General features: G+C 50.1%; 9 protein-coding genes across 9 annotated transcripts; 5 read left to right on the forward strand and 4 right to left on the reverse strand.

Annotated features, from left to right (window-relative positions):
- Positions 1 to 74: 74 nt before the first annotated feature.
- N7481_012955 (uncharacterized protein) lies at positions 75 to 1682 on the forward strand (the record flags this gene model as incomplete). The annotated part of the gene is made up of 7 exons (XM_057272174.1): positions 75 to 170; positions 230 to 362; positions 417 to 601; positions 651 to 687; positions 740 to 807; positions 858 to 1240; positions 1298 to 1682. The coding sequence occupies 7 exons, from the start codon at positions 75 to 77 to the stop codon at positions 1680 to 1682; spliced, it is 1287 nt and encodes a 428-aa protein (XP_057116362.1).
- A 510-nt stretch (positions 1683 to 2192) lies between these two features.
- On the reverse strand, positions 2193 to 3005 carry N7481_012956 (uncharacterized protein; the record flags this gene model as incomplete). The annotated part of the gene is made up of 1 exon (XM_057272175.1): positions 2193 to 3005. One exon carries the CDS (start codon positions 3003 to 3005, stop codon positions 2193 to 2195), a length of 813 nt encoding a protein of 270 aa, XP_057116363.1.
- Positions 3006 to 3642: 637 nt separating this feature from the next.
- Positions 3643 to 5390, forward strand: N7481_012957 (glycosyltransferase; the record flags this gene model as incomplete). Its single annotated transcript, XM_057272176.1, has 2 exons — positions 3643 to 3719; positions 3815 to 5390. The coding sequence occupies 2 exons, from the start codon at positions 3643 to 3645 to the stop codon at positions 5388 to 5390; spliced, it is 1653 nt and encodes a 550-aa protein (XP_057116364.1).
- Positions 5391 to 5865: 475 nt separating this feature from the next.
- N7481_012958 (uncharacterized protein) lies at positions 5866 to 7024 on the forward strand (the record flags this gene model as incomplete). Its single annotated transcript, XM_057272177.1, has 4 exons — positions 5866 to 5938; positions 6005 to 6183; positions 6251 to 6703; positions 6764 to 7024. The coding sequence occupies 4 exons, from the start codon at positions 5866 to 5868 to the stop codon at positions 7022 to 7024; spliced, it is 966 nt and encodes a 321-aa protein (XP_057116365.1).
- Positions 7025 to 7610: 586 nt separating this feature from the next.
- On the forward strand, positions 7611 to 9072 carry N7481_012959 (S-adenosyl-L-methionine-dependent methyltransferase MidA; the record flags this gene model as incomplete). The annotated part of the gene is made up of 2 exons (XM_057272178.1): positions 7611 to 7844; positions 7939 to 9072. The coding sequence occupies 2 exons, from the start codon at positions 7611 to 7613 to the stop codon at positions 9070 to 9072; spliced, it is 1368 nt and encodes a 455-aa protein (XP_057116366.1).
- Positions 9073 to 9448: 376 nt separating this feature from the next.
- N7481_012960 (phosphatase YCH1) lies at positions 9449 to 9934 on the reverse strand (the record flags this gene model as incomplete). The annotated part of the gene is made up of 2 exons (XM_057272179.1): positions 9449 to 9759; positions 9820 to 9934. The coding sequence occupies 2 exons, from the start codon at positions 9932 to 9934 to the stop codon at positions 9449 to 9451; spliced, it is 426 nt and encodes a 141-aa protein (XP_057116367.1).
- A 269-nt stretch (positions 9935 to 10203) lies between these two features.
- Positions 10204 to 10893, forward strand: N7481_012961 (mitochondrial 37S ribosomal protein bS21m; the record flags this gene model as incomplete). The annotated part of the gene is made up of 1 exon (XM_057272180.1): positions 10204 to 10893. The coding sequence occupies one exon, from the start codon at positions 10204 to 10206 to the stop codon at positions 10891 to 10893; it is 690 nt and encodes a 229-aa protein (XP_057116368.1).
- A 519-nt stretch (positions 10894 to 11412) lies between these two features.
- N7481_012962 (uncharacterized protein) lies at positions 11413 to 12579 on the reverse strand (the record flags this gene model as incomplete). The annotated part of the gene is made up of 2 exons (XM_057272181.1): positions 11413 to 12230; positions 12519 to 12579. 2 exons carry the CDS (start codon positions 12577 to 12579, stop codon positions 11413 to 11415), a joined length of 879 nt encoding a protein of 292 aa, XP_057116369.1.
- A 399-nt stretch (positions 12580 to 12978) lies between these two features.
- Positions 12979 to 14716, reverse strand: N7481_012963 (glucose-6-phosphate isomerase; the record flags this gene model as incomplete). The annotated part of the gene is made up of 2 exons (XM_057272182.1): positions 12979 to 14140; positions 14217 to 14716. 2 exons carry the CDS (start codon positions 14714 to 14716, stop codon positions 12979 to 12981), a joined length of 1662 nt encoding a protein of 553 aa, XP_057116370.1.
- Between the last annotated feature and the right edge of the window lie 1445 nt (positions 14717 to 16161).

Below are 16161 nucleotides of genomic sequence, written 5' to 3' on the forward strand. Positions count from 1 at the left end.
AAACATAAACCAGCTGCTGCCCCCCCGGTGCGAAATTCTCCCTTTTTCCAAGAACCACCTGGCACATTTCCATGATGAGAACCCATTTGTATCTACTTAGCCTCCTGGCTTTGCTGGTAGTGGGGATACGAGCAGCAAGCTCAACTGCAACGCAGTTTCCTTCTTGTGCTGTGAGTACATCCGAGTCTTGTAGGGTATCATGACTACCTGGCGCTGACAATTCTCCCAGCTGAACTGCAATGAGAACTTATTTTCAAGTTGTTCCCTCAACGATAACAGCACATGCTTCTGTTCTAGTGACTCGCGCCCGTCTGATTTACTGAACTGTGTTGAGAGCAATTGCACAACCAAGGAGTTTTTTAGTGAGTTTCACTTGCGTTTGATCGGCGTCTTCTCAATTTACCTAACACTCTCAGCTACAAAACGGCAGTATGAAAAAGAATGTGATATTACGCCGCTCAAGGGCCCTCACGTGGTCAGTGGGTCAACTCTGACTCCTTTAATTCTTGCTTCGATCTTTTTCGTGGCGAGGATATTCGCCAAGAGCAGCGGACTTGCGGGCGGGTGGGGATGGGATGACTATACAATCATTGTTTCATATGTGAGTCGGTCGTGTCTTGTCTCATTCTCGGTATGCTAATGACAGACAGTTCATGGGCCTTGCGATTTATGTTCTTCATGTCTATAGTAAGTTGATGCTCCCCCCGACATCTCTCATATAAGATCTAACAAAACGCAGTGGTACGATATGGCTTCGGTCAGAATATTTGGGACATTGATTTCCCCGAAATCACTGAATTTTATAAGGTTCGATCTCTTTTCACCCAATTAAAACCTGTTGTACTAACAAAATCCAGCTTTTCCAAGCCCTTGCAGTGATGTACAAAATACAGATATCTCTGGCAAAAATCTCGGTTGTTCTCTTCCTACTTCGCATTTTCCAAACCCCGATGTTTCGCTATGTCGCATATGGTCTCATCGGTATAAATGCCGCAATCGGTATTACATGGGCATTCGTGGATTCATTTCGTTGTCTTCCCGTGCATCTCACCTGGAATGGCTGGACGAACGAAGAACCCGGACAGTGTATCAACTTCATCAATTCTATTTTGGTCAATTGCCTCGTCAACATTTTTGTGGATGCGGTTACTATTGTGCTACCCGTTTGGGAAGTGAGCAAGCTGCAAATGCCGCTGCGAAAGAAGATTACTGTGGCACTGATGTTCATTGTTGGCTCACTGTACGTGCTCCTAAATTTCACTTCGATGGGCTAAAAAGGTACTAATCCGCATCACAGCCTCACCATTATCGCCATTATCAGGGTCATTGTCTTCTGGAATAATCGCTGGGGTGTCAACCAGACCGTCGGCCTTTACCCACTCATCTACTGGTCTGTCATCGAATGCCAAATTTCTATACTGTGCGCCTGTCTGCCTGCATCCAGAGCCCTTATTGCTCGTTGGTTTCCCGCATTGCTGGGTGGTTCTTCTCGGGAAACATACGCCAGGACATATGGGTCTGCGGCACCAGGAGGACGAAGCAACAGAGCGAATTATGGGCAAGACAGTGCCATAAATAAATCAGTCACCTATTCTGTCAAGTATGCGGCACGGTCACAGAATGATGATTCTAACAGCGACGTGGAGCTTGTTGACAGGGACACAAGACAGAGCCATCATTAGGCAAGTTCTCTGCTACTATCCTTTATTTCGTGTACAGAAAACCATGTGAGTTAATGAGCTATATAATAGTACTAGTATGATATAATGAGATTGAGCGAGTATAACATGCGTAGTACCAGCGAGTATTAATTAAGCCAGAGACCTTGGAAGACTTCTCTATCCAATCGTACTAGATAGGAGCATTAAAACAATACTGAAGAATGTGAGAGCTCTCCTGCAAAGAACCTTGAAAGCCTTGTCTCTCTGTAGCCCTTAAAATCAGCACCTGAATATTCTATTTGATTGTGGATCTGGCATAACCCTGCAAGTTCTCAATAAAATCAACACTTCCATCTAAACAAAGTTTATGTCAAGCTCTAACTCTATGACCAGGTGCTGCTCAAATGTACAGGAAGTGATGGCAAACTTTGCAGTTGGGTTTCTTCGGCCCGGCATTTAAGATAAATATTCCCCATCAATCAATCAATGATCCGCTTGGCCAGGATGCTAGAAAGGAATTGGAAATCAAGCTCACTGGGATCCTGCGGTCTTGAGATCCACATAAACTTTGCCGAGATTGAGATTTGCTGGTCGAAACGGATAAACTGTCTCTCCAGACTCATTCTTTTCCTCATAGGTGGTTGTGTGTACCTTCCCAATGACGTTTGCGTTGAACTGCGCCGGGGGAGTCGACCAAACCTTGAGGACAGCTTCAGAGCCAGTCTCAATTTGGATACCCCGGAAACCTAGCGTTGCCGAGCGTTTCATCATCTCTTCGGCCAACTTCCTCATGAGTCCACGGCCTTCGTATGGTCCGCGCGTACTAGTGGCGTTGCGCATCAGTACCTGACCGCGACTAATGGGTTTCCATGAGGCAGGGTCGCGCGTGTCGAGTTCGTTTAAAGCCTTGTAGGCTGTTGCGAACAAGGGTAATGTCCCGATAACCGGCTTCATCTTTTCCATATCAAGCTCATCGATGCCATCATAAGCCATAGCAACTGAAACCAATGGGAAATCCATCTGGTTCTCGAGGTCGCGCTCAGTAGCACTCGCGTCGTCAAGGTCCCAGTACAGCTTGCCTCCAGTAGCTGCAGACTCTGGTCGCTTGAATTGGTACTCTTTGTCAAAGATACCAAGGGAAAATCCAGAGTCGATCTGGTGCTTCATCATGTAGTGCCCTGTACTGAACATTTGATATGTCCGCTCAGTTCTGTTTTCGGGATACAGAACTGGCCACAGTGGAGAGAAGAACATATTCGTATGGGCGCAAATAGCCCCAACCCATTCTGTATGTTCTGGTCCAAGAACGCGAACTTCATATCTCGGAGGAAGTGATGAGCACATTCTGATCGGAGTTCTGGTGTGAGCAGGAAAAATGGGTTTGAGGGGCTCTGAGGTGAGATTCAAAACGCGCCCTGAATTGGGGCCAACTTTGGGGCCAACTTGTCCAATATGCACCTGGCCCCGCCTTTCTAAAACAATTCATCTAAATTTCACCCAATAGCATATCTGGTAGGCTATTAGAATTGAGTGTCCTCTGATTTGATCACTGAGCCTGATCATGGCATCCATCAATAAAGCACGAGATGCTATCTTGATTATTTTGCAATCTTTCCCCTTTCAGACAACACTCACTACTCGCCAGGAAACTCTTCATATATAGTCACCAAAATTTCCTTGGTCAGTTAGCCAAAGCTAACCATGCAATGTGATAAAAAAGAAGTAGTAAGCTCCTAAAACACCTATTCCTCGTTAGTAGTCACATCGCGCATTGCCGACTTGGGTTGAACCGAGCGGGATTGAGTGGAGTCATGCGACGAACTCCGTTCGAAGAGAACGACGGGGGGGCCTAAACTTACATTTTTAAGGATCGAAATCAGCCTCATATTTCAAATTCTTTTTCGGTGTTCACCCTGTTACAATTACCGAATTTTGTATCATAAGTTTTCACAAACATTTTGCTTATCTCGTGGCCCCCAAAATGGATTTATCGCATGACGTGCACCCGTCGCGGAAAATATTGCTCGTAGTGACAACAGGGGGGATTTACTCATGCTGGTAAGCATAACTAATGGGACTTCAATTAGTCATGAAACACTACATTACTAACTTGATATTTGCAAAACGAAAGGCCCCGTTTTAGAGATTGGTAGGGCCCTCGCCGAGCGTGGTCATGTCATTGAATTTGCGACTCTTGACGGCCAAGAAAGCTGGATCAAGCCCGATGAATACGGGTTTGTCACTAAAATTCACACTATGGGCCCTGGTCCGACACCTGAGCAACTAAATGATCATTACCGTCGAATGCAAGCTTGGGACGTCCGTAAGGGCATCGAACCAACATTCATTTCCAAGTCCATGTTCGACTCTTACTGGCCTCAAACATATTTCGGTCTCAAAAAGATTATCGAAGATCTGAAAACACGCCCAAGCATGATTGTGGCTGATTTCTTCGTGGAGGCCGCTAACGATATGCATGTCGAGTATGACCTACCAATTGCTGTTGTCTGTCCTAACTGGCCACCGCTACAATTGCCCTGTCCTTATATTCCCGGTCAGCCAGGGTTTCAACTTCCTGGGACTATGACCTCGGAAGATGCTTCAATGTGGCTACGTTTCAAAAATGAAATTATCATTTTGCTTGATTTGCCAGCTATCATGAGGCTTTTCAGTCGGACTAGACAAATGCGTCATGAGCATGGCGTTTTACGCCCACTTCACAAGCCCAAGAAGCCGGACTATCTGATATTTGTCAACTCTTTTGCCGGCCTAGAGATTCCACGAGACTTGCCTCCTACCTGTTCTCCAGTCGGGCCTCTATTGAGCCCTAGTTGGGATCCTTTGGATACAAAGTGCGGAGAATTCTTGCACAATCACAAATCTGTTCTTTACATCGCCCTTGGCACACATATCATTCTTCCCCATAAGGATGTCGCCAAAATTATAGTGGGGGTGAGTCGTCTGATGAACGAAGGACTTGTCGACGGTGTGATCTGGGCTATTCCGAAAACTGGCCGGAATGACATCGATACCAGCCAGAGCTTCAATACCACGACCAAAGGCAGAACGGCAGATATTTCTTTGGCGGATATGCTAGCAAACAAACATCCCGACTGGGTGTTCCCATTCTTTGCTCCACAGCGTGCCATCTTGGACCATACCTCTACCAAGCTCTATTTTACTCATGGCGGCGGCTCTAGTGCAAACGAGGCCCTTTTTCATGGGAAGCCAATGCTATCCATGGGCATATTTTTCGACCAAACTGCCAATACAACAAGGCTTGTAGCCGGCGGTGTCGCTGAGTCTCTCGACAAATTCACGTTTACCTCTGATGAAATTTATATGAAATCGAAGAAAATCCTCGACTCCGGGGATGATGGGCTTTACAGGCAGAACGTGTTGCGCCTGCAACGTATCGCCCATATTGCAGCGCGTCGCAAAAACCACGCAGCGGATCTGATAGAAGAGACTATGTATGATAATGAGCTTCGATTTGATAAGAACGGCAAAGAACTGCGTCCTATGCATCTGCAGACAGCAGACTCGCGCATGTCCACATGGAAAGCCAATAATTGGGATCTTTGGACCGTCAGTGCATTGGGTTTGGTGGTTGTAATGGGATCGATGGGGATTGTGACAAAGTACTTTTGGAAGCACCGTCAGCCAATACTCGGAAAGCTATACGCTCTCATTCTCGGTGGATGGAGGCTTGTCAATCGGAATGTCTAGCCGTGAGACACCACGCCAATAATCGTCACACAGCGCAACAACTTTCTTTCAAACATCAGAGTAAATTAGGGCATAGTGGCGAGAAACCTTTTAATATCGACGTATGGCGCAAATGTACTATTAGTAGTAGTCAAACATAAATCGTTTTTAGATTGAATTCCAAGGCGCCACCTAGTATCTACTAGTACTAGGTACAATCACTCGAGCTCATTCAAGTTTTCCATGAAAACTTGAATGAAGGATTTGAAAATATGGTAGATTTCCCTGAGCTTGAATAGACCAAAAGGTTGAAAAATGGTCGATATGGTTTCAAGTATATCTTCCATCAGGAGTGTTGCAGGCCGTGCCGATCCCGGCTCCACCCAAAGCGCCGAGAGCTGAGGTTAAGGTTCAAGTTTCTAAGGTTCCCAAAGTTCCTCCCTCCCACTCCCGACTTGAACTCCTCTGCCCACTCGCACATTCACACTCAGTCATCATGCCGCCGAAGAAGCAAGTCCCAAAGGGGCCATCTCCAAAGGGACCCTCTTTTGACGAGATCATCCAATCCGGTAAACCTTCATCCCCATCCTAGTGCCCGGCCCTAGGAAAACGGCCTCGTCCCTGACGCGTTTCAGATCGCCAAAAGAAGCAGAATGAGTTGTTGGCCAGTCAAATCCTCGGAAAGAACAAGAACAAGAAGGATCGCAGAGCGAGTGCGCCAGGCTCAGGCTCAGGCTCCGGCGCACTGGGCAGGGCACAGCCTGCGAAGCCCGGAAGCCTGGCTAGCCGCATCGCAGCTCCGGGCAAGCTAAAGGTATGATCACAACTGTGCTCGTGAATCCACGCGTTCAACTCTCTAACAGTCGTCCCGCAACTCTCAGCGATCCGCATCGGCCTCATTCCGGACGAGCCAGCCACAACCCCAGCCTCAACACAAGACCAAAGTTAAGACCAACCCGACCCCTGCAACTGTCGGAGCCGCACGATCACGCGAGAAGCCCGCGCGAAAGAAGACTCAGAAGGAACACCCGCACTCTGAGCGCCTGCTTTCCCTTGTCCAGAATGCACGGGATGCCAATCCTCATCCTCACCCCAAACCCAAAGCTGCAAAGAGTGGCCTGTCGATTAAGGGCGCCTCGGGTCCATTCATTGTGGTGGGGAGCAATTTTTCCCCAGGGACATCTGCCGCAGATATCCAATCTGCATTGGAGGCTAGGACTGGACCGATGCTTAGCTGCCGTGTCATCAGTCACTCGCCAGCTGTCACAGCAGAGATCGCCTATGCAGAGAAGGAAATTGCGGAGAACACAGTCGCAAACTTTGACAATCAATGGGTATGATCCCAAAGCGGACCCCGATCAACTTATAACTTCCAGCTAACATTTGCACTATAGGCGGACGGGCGGAAATTAACTTTCAGGCTGAACGTTGTCGGCAACACCACACATGCCAACACGCAAAACTCGTTCAACAATATCCGGGAACAAGCCGACCGCGATCGCCGCAATCGCCGCGCAGAACCGCAAGTACAAGACGGAAGTTACGGGTTCGGCGAAGAGGGCGAAGCTCTCCGTTACAACCTGCCGCAGTCAAATCTTTACAGCGATCAGATGATGGTGGATACACAGCAAAACAACAAAAGTCGGAGGCGGTAATGAGGGTTCTTCGAGCTTGATGTAATACTTCCAAAGCGATCTATCGGCCTGCAGACTCAATGTACTAGTTGTCCTACATCCTTAGTCTATCTATATCACGAATTGTATGATTATTCAGGAATTGACGGCATAGGAACCCATCCCATGTAAAGAAATCCAATGCTGATAAAGATAAGATCACGTGCGGCGGAGCTTTTGCGGAGCAGAAACGCAGCAGAACGAATAAACTCTAGACCTGTGCCTTTGGCTCGAGCGCAATTGTCGAATTCAAGCGCTGTAATTTCGCTCTCTGATTCTCGCCCACTCCGAAATACTCAGTGAGGGCTCACCAGCTCTGATTAAGCATGAATCCCGCCGCCAGGCGCATCGCGTCCCATGCCTTGCGGAGGTCTCGCAACACGGTACTGTCGACATATTCACGGCGATGCAACTCAACATTCGAGCAAAGACAATGGTCGACGCCCTTAGCACGTATATTGGCCGGTGCCATGAAGGTAAGTCTTGCCTGGTAACCGGAATACCTCGGCATGTATACTGACAACCAACACACATCTAGGTCACAGGTCCTATCCCCATCTCAGCCTTTATGCGCCAGGTTTTGACCTCACCGGAAGGAGGATATTACACCACTCAGGAGGGTGGAGCTGTCTTCGGTAAACACGGTGACTTCGTCACGTCACCTGAAATCTCTCAAGTGTTCGGCGAGTTGATCGGAATCTGGACAATTGCGGAATGGATGGCTCAGGGCCGGACGAGAAGTGGTGTTCAACTGATGGAGGTTGGTCCGGGCAAGGGAACCCTCATGGATGATATGTTGCGGGTAAGTTGTCAAGCACCAGGTTCTGCATTTGGTTCCATCCAATTGAAGAGCGTGAGATTAACCGATGATATGACAGACATTCCGGAATTTCAAGAGCTTCTCTTCCAGCGTCGAAGCTATATATCTCGTTGAGGCTAGTCCGACTTTGCGACAGCTCCAAAAATCAACCCTTTGTGGCGAAGAGGCGGCGATGGAGGAGACGGATATCGGTCACCGGAGTATGTGCAAATACTTTGATGTGCCGATCATCTGGGTAGAGGATATTCGTTTGTTGCCACACGGTAAGTCAAAAAGGCAGAGCAGTAGCTATGGAGAGAGCAATTGGCTAATATGTTACTTATCAGAGGAAGGAAAGACCCCCTTCATCTTTGCACATGAATTCTTCGACGCACTTCCCGTCCATGCCTTTGAATCTGTCCCCCCATCTCCCGAGAACGAACCGCAGCCCAAGGAGATCATGACTCCGACCGGACCGCAGAAGTTACATGAGCCATTGAAGGTTGCTAATACCCCTCAGTGGCGAGAGCTACTTGTCACCTTGAATCCCAAGGCTGTTGAAGAAAACATCGAGGGCGAACCCGAATTCAAATTGACCAAGGCGACGGCCTCGACCCCTAACTCCCTCGTGATCCCCGAGGCCTCCGAGCGCTACCGCGCACTCAAATCACAGCCTGGCTCAACAATTGAAGTCAGCCCGGAGAGCCGCATCTATGCCGCAGACTTCGCCCGTCGTATCGGTGGCGACGGTGCACCTACCCGGTCTGCGAAGGCTGATGCCCAAGAACCGGTTAAGAAGACACCTTCAGGAGCAGCTTTGATCATGGACTACGGCACTGCCTCCACTATTCCAATCAACTCTCTACGTGGTATTCAAAACCATGAGATTGTGCCATTTCTGTCATCGCCTGGCCAGGTTGACGTCAGTGCGGATGTTGACTTTACTGCTCTTGCCGAAGCTGCTCTAGAGGGAAGCGAGGGCGTTGAGGTTCACGGACCTGTGGATCAGGGTGACTTTCTTTCAGCGTTGGGGATTGAAGAGCGTATGCAGCAGCTTCTTCGGAAGGTCAAGGATGAAGAGCACAGAAAGACTCTAGAAACCGGCTGGAAGAGATTGATTGAGAAGGGCGGCGGCTCTATGGGTCAGATCTATAAGGTTATGACCATCGTTCCGGAGAACGAAGGCCAGAGACGTCCTGTTGGGTTTGGAGGGGGTATTGGAATGCCTTGAGTATAGATCAAATCATCCATTAGTACCAACATTGTACAATAACAAAAGATGGAGAGAACATAGAAATGTATTATAATAGTATACTGGATAACTCAAGTTATTACAGTCAACCTTGGAATGAATTACTAGTATTTGTCCCAGACTTTGAAATTTTCCTTGGTACAATCCCGAACAAAACGCATCTTGTTATGTATTCATTGCGAGTGGTCTATGTCGTATCTTCTAATCTGTCACCGTGTTCATTTCTCATAAAGCATAGAGCGATATCTCCGTTCCGTCTTGACCGTTACAATAACAGCAGAAAAGGGAATAATAACAAAAATAATAGTACCGACCAAGACGGAACGACAACCCAGAAGCAGCGCTCAGTAGGATCTTAATATTCTTGCCAGATATCTTCGGCATATGCCTCTGTCAGTTTCTCATCCTTGCCATACTTCTCCTGCCACTGAACGAATCCGCCCTCAAGCACATAGACCTCTTGCTTCTGGTACTCCTCGGGGCTCAGAGTACGCTCCCGCTCACGGGTATAGCGGAGTGCAGAAGAGGGGCCGCGCTGCTGGCTAAGAGCACAGTGGAAAATCACCTTCTCCTTGTCTTTGAGAGTGCGAAGTAGCTCTGGCAAACGAACGTCGAGAGAGGAGGTTGGGACCCAAATCGACGACTTGATGTGGCCACCAATATGATCTGTTAAAGTCAGCAAACTATGTTGAAGATAATCGTAGGAGGAGTGAGCATCAGTCATACCAGAGTCTCGAACATCGATGATTGCAAGCTTATCGGATGCGGTGGTAGATGTGAGGAGGGCGCTCAGAGCCTCGCGACTCATGCGCGGGAGTGTTCCGATAGAAATGGAAGACATGACTAAACTATTATTTCAGCTAGATCTTGCAATTTGCAATTTCATGTAAACCGAAAAAAGTGAAGTGTAGTGTAGCCAAAGCGGCGCGCGTGAATGCTCCACGGCGTTCAAAGCTGCGGAGGTTCACGTGATCTACAATTTCAATCGATCCGCTCCGCCTCTCGCGACCAACTCCAAATCCCCCCATCACATCCACCTCTTGAAGGAAAGGAAAAACTCAATACACCCAATTGGCCTTGTGCAAAAAGACACAAGTGTTCTCTACAAAAATGGACACTCGAATTCTGGCCCGTGGGCTCCGTGCCCGGCCAACTCCATGGTTGCTGAACCAACAACCTCGATTCCAGCAATCCTTCCTTACCAGCACTCTCCGATACAACTCCTCCTCAAGTACCCCCTCTCAACCGCCCAAGCAAACGCCCTCAAACTCCTCCGAACAATCCACACAACAATCCTCTGAACCAACCACCCCTGCAGCCGCTCCCAAACCCCAAGAAACCGCCAACTCTGCCTCAGACTTCGACGAAATCCTCAACAAACTCGACCTAGGAAACCGCGGCACACCCACAGATGCCGCCAACCGCCGCGGCCGTCGCGGTCTCAGCGACTCCGTTTCCGAGAACGTCGCCTCCCTCAGCGCCAGCGCGGGCAAACACAACCAGGAACGCATGGCGCAGCAACTCGCCTCACGCAAAATGGAATTGAAGCTAGGACCAACCCTAGGCCGACAAATCCACGTCGAGCCCGAGCGCGGCGTCGACCTCGCTGCTGCGATTCGCAATTTGCAAATCACCTGTGCTACCAACAAGATCAAGGCGCAATCGTTTGAGCAGCGGTTCCATAAGCGCAAGGGTGCGGTGCGGAAGGAGCAGAAGCGGATGCGGTGGAAGAAGCTTTTCAAGTTCTCGTTCCAGGAGACTGTTAAGAAGATCCAGCGGATGCAGACGCAGGGTTGGTGAGATGGAGTACCTGTTGAGGCGCTGTATATACTGAGATTTGTACTGGACGATGGGAATCGGGGTCGATATCCCATTCCGTGTGAGATGTCTACTATCTATGGTAGGTAGACCTTGTTGATTGATACATGTATAACTATTTGCAAACTTTCTTTTTTCCCGCCCCAGCTTGCCATGGATCATCTACATTAGATAGATATGGAATGCATTGGACCTTGACTCGAACTTCTATAACTTCAAACTCCCGTGTATGTGTCTAAGAAACCATGAAGAAGATACAGTACAATTTATGTATAATCATGAATATAGTACAAATCACCCATTCCCTCAATCCTTCTTCCCACCAGGGAAGCCCCCATACCCACCACCACCACCACCACCACCATTCCCATTACCAGCAGAAGGAGTATACCCACCATACCCATTAATACGTCCCCCATTACCAAAAGTCACACCAGACCTACTCCCACTAGAAGGAGACACCCCCAAAATCCCATCCCCCTTCCAAGCCGACCTCCCCCCTCAATCCACCCCGATTCCTCTCCCAATAAAGCGCCCCCAAAGCCCCCACCGAAGCAGCCATAAGAAAGAAAACGCACTGGCAAAGAACCCAGACCCCCCCTCTACAACGATCCTACCCCCAGGCCCCAAAAACGAATACGCCTCCGGTCGATCAGGCCATCCAATCCCCGCACCACCCTCAACCCACGCAACATGGAACGAAAACGTCAACGGCTCGCCGCGAACAACCTTCGTCCCGTGGCCCGGTGTCCAAGGTTCGCGCGCGGCTTGCGCCAGCGCGACAGCTTTGTCATCCTCGTCTAGTTGGATCTTTGCCAGGGCTGCTTCGAATTCGGGGGTTGAGTATGCGGTGCCGGCGACTGTGTACCCGGGTTGACGGGTTTGGGCATTGGAGGTGTCGTCTTGGGCTGCGGGGTCTGAGGCCATGTTGTGCATTAGCATGTTCATGTCTGTCCAGATGTGGAGGTGGCTTTTTTGCAGTGTGCCTTGTAGAGCGATGGTTATGGGTGTGAAGGGTGGGCCGTTGTCGTTTAGTGCGGAAAGGGAGTTTGATTCGACTTCGTTGGTGTTGGTCTCGGAGTCAGAGGAGTCGGGGTCGTTCTTGGAGAAGGCGCTTGAGTGTGTTAGGGGCGCGGTTGGTACGCGACAGGTCATGGGTACGTCGGAGTGCACGTAGAATTCCAATAGGTGGTATAGTGTGTCTGAGAGGGCGGGGACGGTGCAGGTGATTGTTTCTGGAACGCCGTAGTGGATGGAGAGAGGGCGGGATGTCTCATTGCATGTTACGAAGGGCACGTATTGGAGTTTACCCAGACTGTCTGTGATCTGTTGTGGTTGTCAATTGGTTGTTTTGTTGATATTGGGGGTAGATGGGCCTCTCTTCAGGAGGGCTGCGGCGCATACATGTTCTCCGTCCCTAGAAGCGCATTCGATGGTTAGCAATTGTTTTGCTTGGAAGCTGGATAGATTGGATTGTTTATATTTTATGGATCACACTCACAATGTTCGATTCAGGCAAGATATGGGGATTTCCTGGCCCAATGAGTATCCATCCCCGCCGTCGCCACGGCTGTCCCCCGCTGCTGCGCTGAACGGTAACAGCGCACCAGCGATGGAGAGCAGTACGACGGCACTAGAGACTCGAGGTGTGGAAGGCATGACTTTCATGATGTGTTCCAGCCTCCCCGCTCTTGCGAGTTGATTTGTTCTGAGGAGTGTAGAACGCGGCGCGGAGGAGACACGGAGTCTGTTTTTCTGGCTGCAGATCGGTCTAGTTGGCATTTGGCCACCTCCACCGAGGTCCCCCCCCAAACCAACCAACCATGGTAGGCCATGTGAACCATGGAAGTTCACCATTCAACCCCAGATTTTATCCTACTAGTAGCTACCTATCTATTATCGAGGATTATGAATTACTGAAAATGAAATTTGAAACACACTGACATGGATAAGGAACTGATTCAATTTATTTTTCACATACTCATACTAGGCATGAACCTATAACAATTATCATTCGTTGCTCGTCAAAGCCCCATCGTCCTGGATGATCGACCGGGAAAAGGAAATCTACGCCAAGTTGGCCTTTGCCTTGAATGCAAGCAGCAGACCGCTGGTGGAGGCATCGTGGCCGCCGCCCTCACCGTCAGTCTCCAGCTCCTTCTGGATCTTCTTAGCCAGGACCTTGCCAAGCTCGACACCCCACTGGTCGAAGGAGTTGATGTTCCAAATAGCTCCCTCGGTGAAGGTAACGTGCTCGTAGTAGGTGATCAGAGCACCCAGGGTGGAGGGGGTGATCTTCTGAGCCAGAATGGAAGTGGTGGGACGGTTGCCCAGGAAAGTCTTGTGAGAGACAAGGTCGGCGGGGGCACCCTCGGCCTTGACCTCCTCGGGGGTCTTACCAACCATCAAAGCCTCGGATTGGGCGAGGAAGTTGGAAGCCAGCATGCGCTGGTGCTTGCCGCCCTCGACGGGGTTGTGCGACTCGGCGGCCATGATGAAATCGGCAGGAATGAGCTTGGTACCCTGGTGCAACAGCTGGAAGAAGCTGTGCTGGGCGTTGGTGGCCGGCTCACCGAACAGGATGGGGCCGGTTGTGTACTTAACGTACTCGCCGGAGCGAGTGATGGCCTTACCGTTGCTCTCCATGGACAGCTGCTGCAGATAGGCGGGGAAGCGGTGCAGGTATTGGTCGAAGGGAGCAACCAGGTGAGTCTGGGCGCCGAAGAAATCGCTGTACCAGACGCTCAGCAGACCACCAATGGCGGGAATGTTCTGCTCCAGGGGAGTCTCGCGGAAGTGCTTGTCCATGGCGTGGGCACCAGCCAAAAACTGGTGGAAGTTGTCGAAGCCAATGTACAGAGCCACGGACAGACCAATGGCGCTCCAGACGGAGTAACGGCCGCCAACCCATGACTCGAAGCCGAACATGTTCTTGGCATCAATGCCAAACTTGGTGACCTCGGCCTCGTTGGTGGACAGAGCAACGAAGTGCTTTGCGATGTGCGCCTCGTCCTTGGCGGTCTCCAGGAACCATTGCTTCGCGGTGTTGGCGTTGGTGGTGGTCTCGGCGGTGGTAAAGGTCTTGGAGGCGATAAGGAAGAGGGTGGTCTCGGGGTTAGAGTCCTTGATCGCCTCGGCGATGTGGGTACCATCAATGTTGGACACGAAGTGAAGCTTCATGCCGGGTTGGCCGTAGGGCTTCAGGGCCTCGGTGACCATGACAGGGCCGCTGTTTAACAACATTGTTAGCCACGACGCCTTCCAAAAAGTACTATACTGTTCATAACATAGAGGGGAAAACGTACAGATCTGAGCCACCGATACCGATGTTGATGATGGTATCGATCTTCTTGCCAGAGTAACCCTTCCACTCACCACTGCGCACCTGCTCGGAGAACTCCTTCATGTGGTCAAGAACAGCATTGACATCCTCGACGACGCTCTTGCCGTCAACCTCCATGGGCTCATTGGAGGTGTTGCGCAGAGCGGCGTGGTAGACCGCGCGATCCTCGGTGAAGTTGATGTGGTCACCGCGGAACATGGAATCACGCAGCTCCTCAACACCGGCCTCCTTGGCCAGCTTCACGAGCAGGCCCAGGGTCTCCTCGGTGAGGAAGTTCTTGGAGAAGTCGAAGAGGATGTCCGAGTTATCCACGGTGTTGTTGAAGGTGCGGCTGAACTTCTCGAAGCGCTGGGGATCCTTCTCAAAGTACTCCTTGAGCACGATGTTGCGGCCCAGGGTGGTGTGGTGCTCCTGGAGAGCCTTCCAGGAGCTGAGGTCAGTAGCCTGCGAGAATCCAGGCATGATGAAAGTCGACAAAGCTGTAAGTGTAGAAAGTTAGCATTGGTGCGGGGCAGCGGAAGAAGAGGGGAGATGCGATGGGGACGAGAAACGTTGAACGGAGGCGGAGGGGATAGAGCTTACAGAGTATGACAGAGGGGTATCACGGAGAACAAGATGGAGGAATGAAGATGAAGAGAACTTGACGAAAGGAAGAAAGGAAAGGGAAGCAGAAAAAGAATGGCGTCAAGTCCGGCGTGTTGGGGTCCGGTGGAGGGGCCGTGGGGCAAGCATCATCATCATTGCCGCATCCGGGCCTGGTCTTGGTGGCCTGTACCTCTAGTACCTAGTAGGTTTGATTTTGCAGATTAATGTTTAATTGCCTATTACTAGTACCCCCGAGTACCCTAGTACGAACCTACGTACTAGGTATATTTCAATTGCCGACCCTAGTCCAGAGAAGTAGAATAGGCGCTGATTTCCTTACTGGGTGTCCGGTGTCTACTATCGCAGCACACTCCGGGGTCACAGGGTACCTAGTACAGTAGTACTACTAGTACTCGTACTGAGTTGCACTACTTCCAAGGTTGCGCGCATTAGCCGTTGTGAATTGGATCTGCTGACAGAAATAGACCGTTCTAATTATCCGCTTTTTTATCCTCAGGCTGTTTATACTGGACCACCGTTAGACCAGATAGTAATACTACCAGAGGCCCGGGAGTACTACCTATCGTTTCACGTTATTACCTGCCAGTGGGTAATATGTACTATGCCAATTGGGCTGCAGCTCTTGACTTAGCAATTGACATGCCACAGGCCCAGGCCCGAGAGTACTGGTATGCAAGGTCAGCTTGAGCTCAATTGATGTTCTGGAAACATGTCCGGGGCCCCGAGCCGACCGGAGTAGAAATGTCCGAAATAGCGGGGACTTTCACGGTTAGTACTCTGCACCGGTTAAACTTGAATCACTTGGACAGGGTCTAGTTTGTGCCTGATTGAAAAGCATAGCAGGGCTTACTACTATAATACCAATACTAGTACCAGTACTGATTGAGCTGGGTCGTACCTTCCCAGGCGGAGTTCCTGCTGCATACCAACTACGCCGTGGCCGTGGCTTCCCTTCCGGAACTACCAGTAGTACTACTAGTAGTCATAGTCACTCACCCAAAACAAATCACTTGAACAATGACAAATAGCATCGTCGTCCAGTCTGGGTATCACTTGGTCGATCCTGCTCTTCACCCAGAGAATGAAGGACCGCACACAACAGCCTGAGCAGGCTTCAAATTTTCCCATGGCTTGGCCATCAATGTGTTTCAACGAATGAGCTCAGGATCTTCCCCACGATGGTTTCAAGTTCCTCGAGAGACGGGATCCTAAATCGACACACTCGCGTCTGTTCCGTTCCGCTCCGTTCCATAGCGCATCCGCGGTCAGGACAGCCCATTCATGGGTCAAAATTCAGGAAT

The sequence above is a fragment of the Penicillium waksmanii genome (genome assembly GCF_028829765.1).
Source record: "Penicillium waksmanii strain IBT 27052 chromosome Unknown utg000010l:1.0-3698451.0:1.0-3701458.0, whole genome shotgun sequence".
Taxonomy (NCBI): Eukaryota; Fungi; Ascomycota; class Eurotiomycetes; order Eurotiales; family Aspergillaceae; genus Penicillium; species Penicillium waksmanii.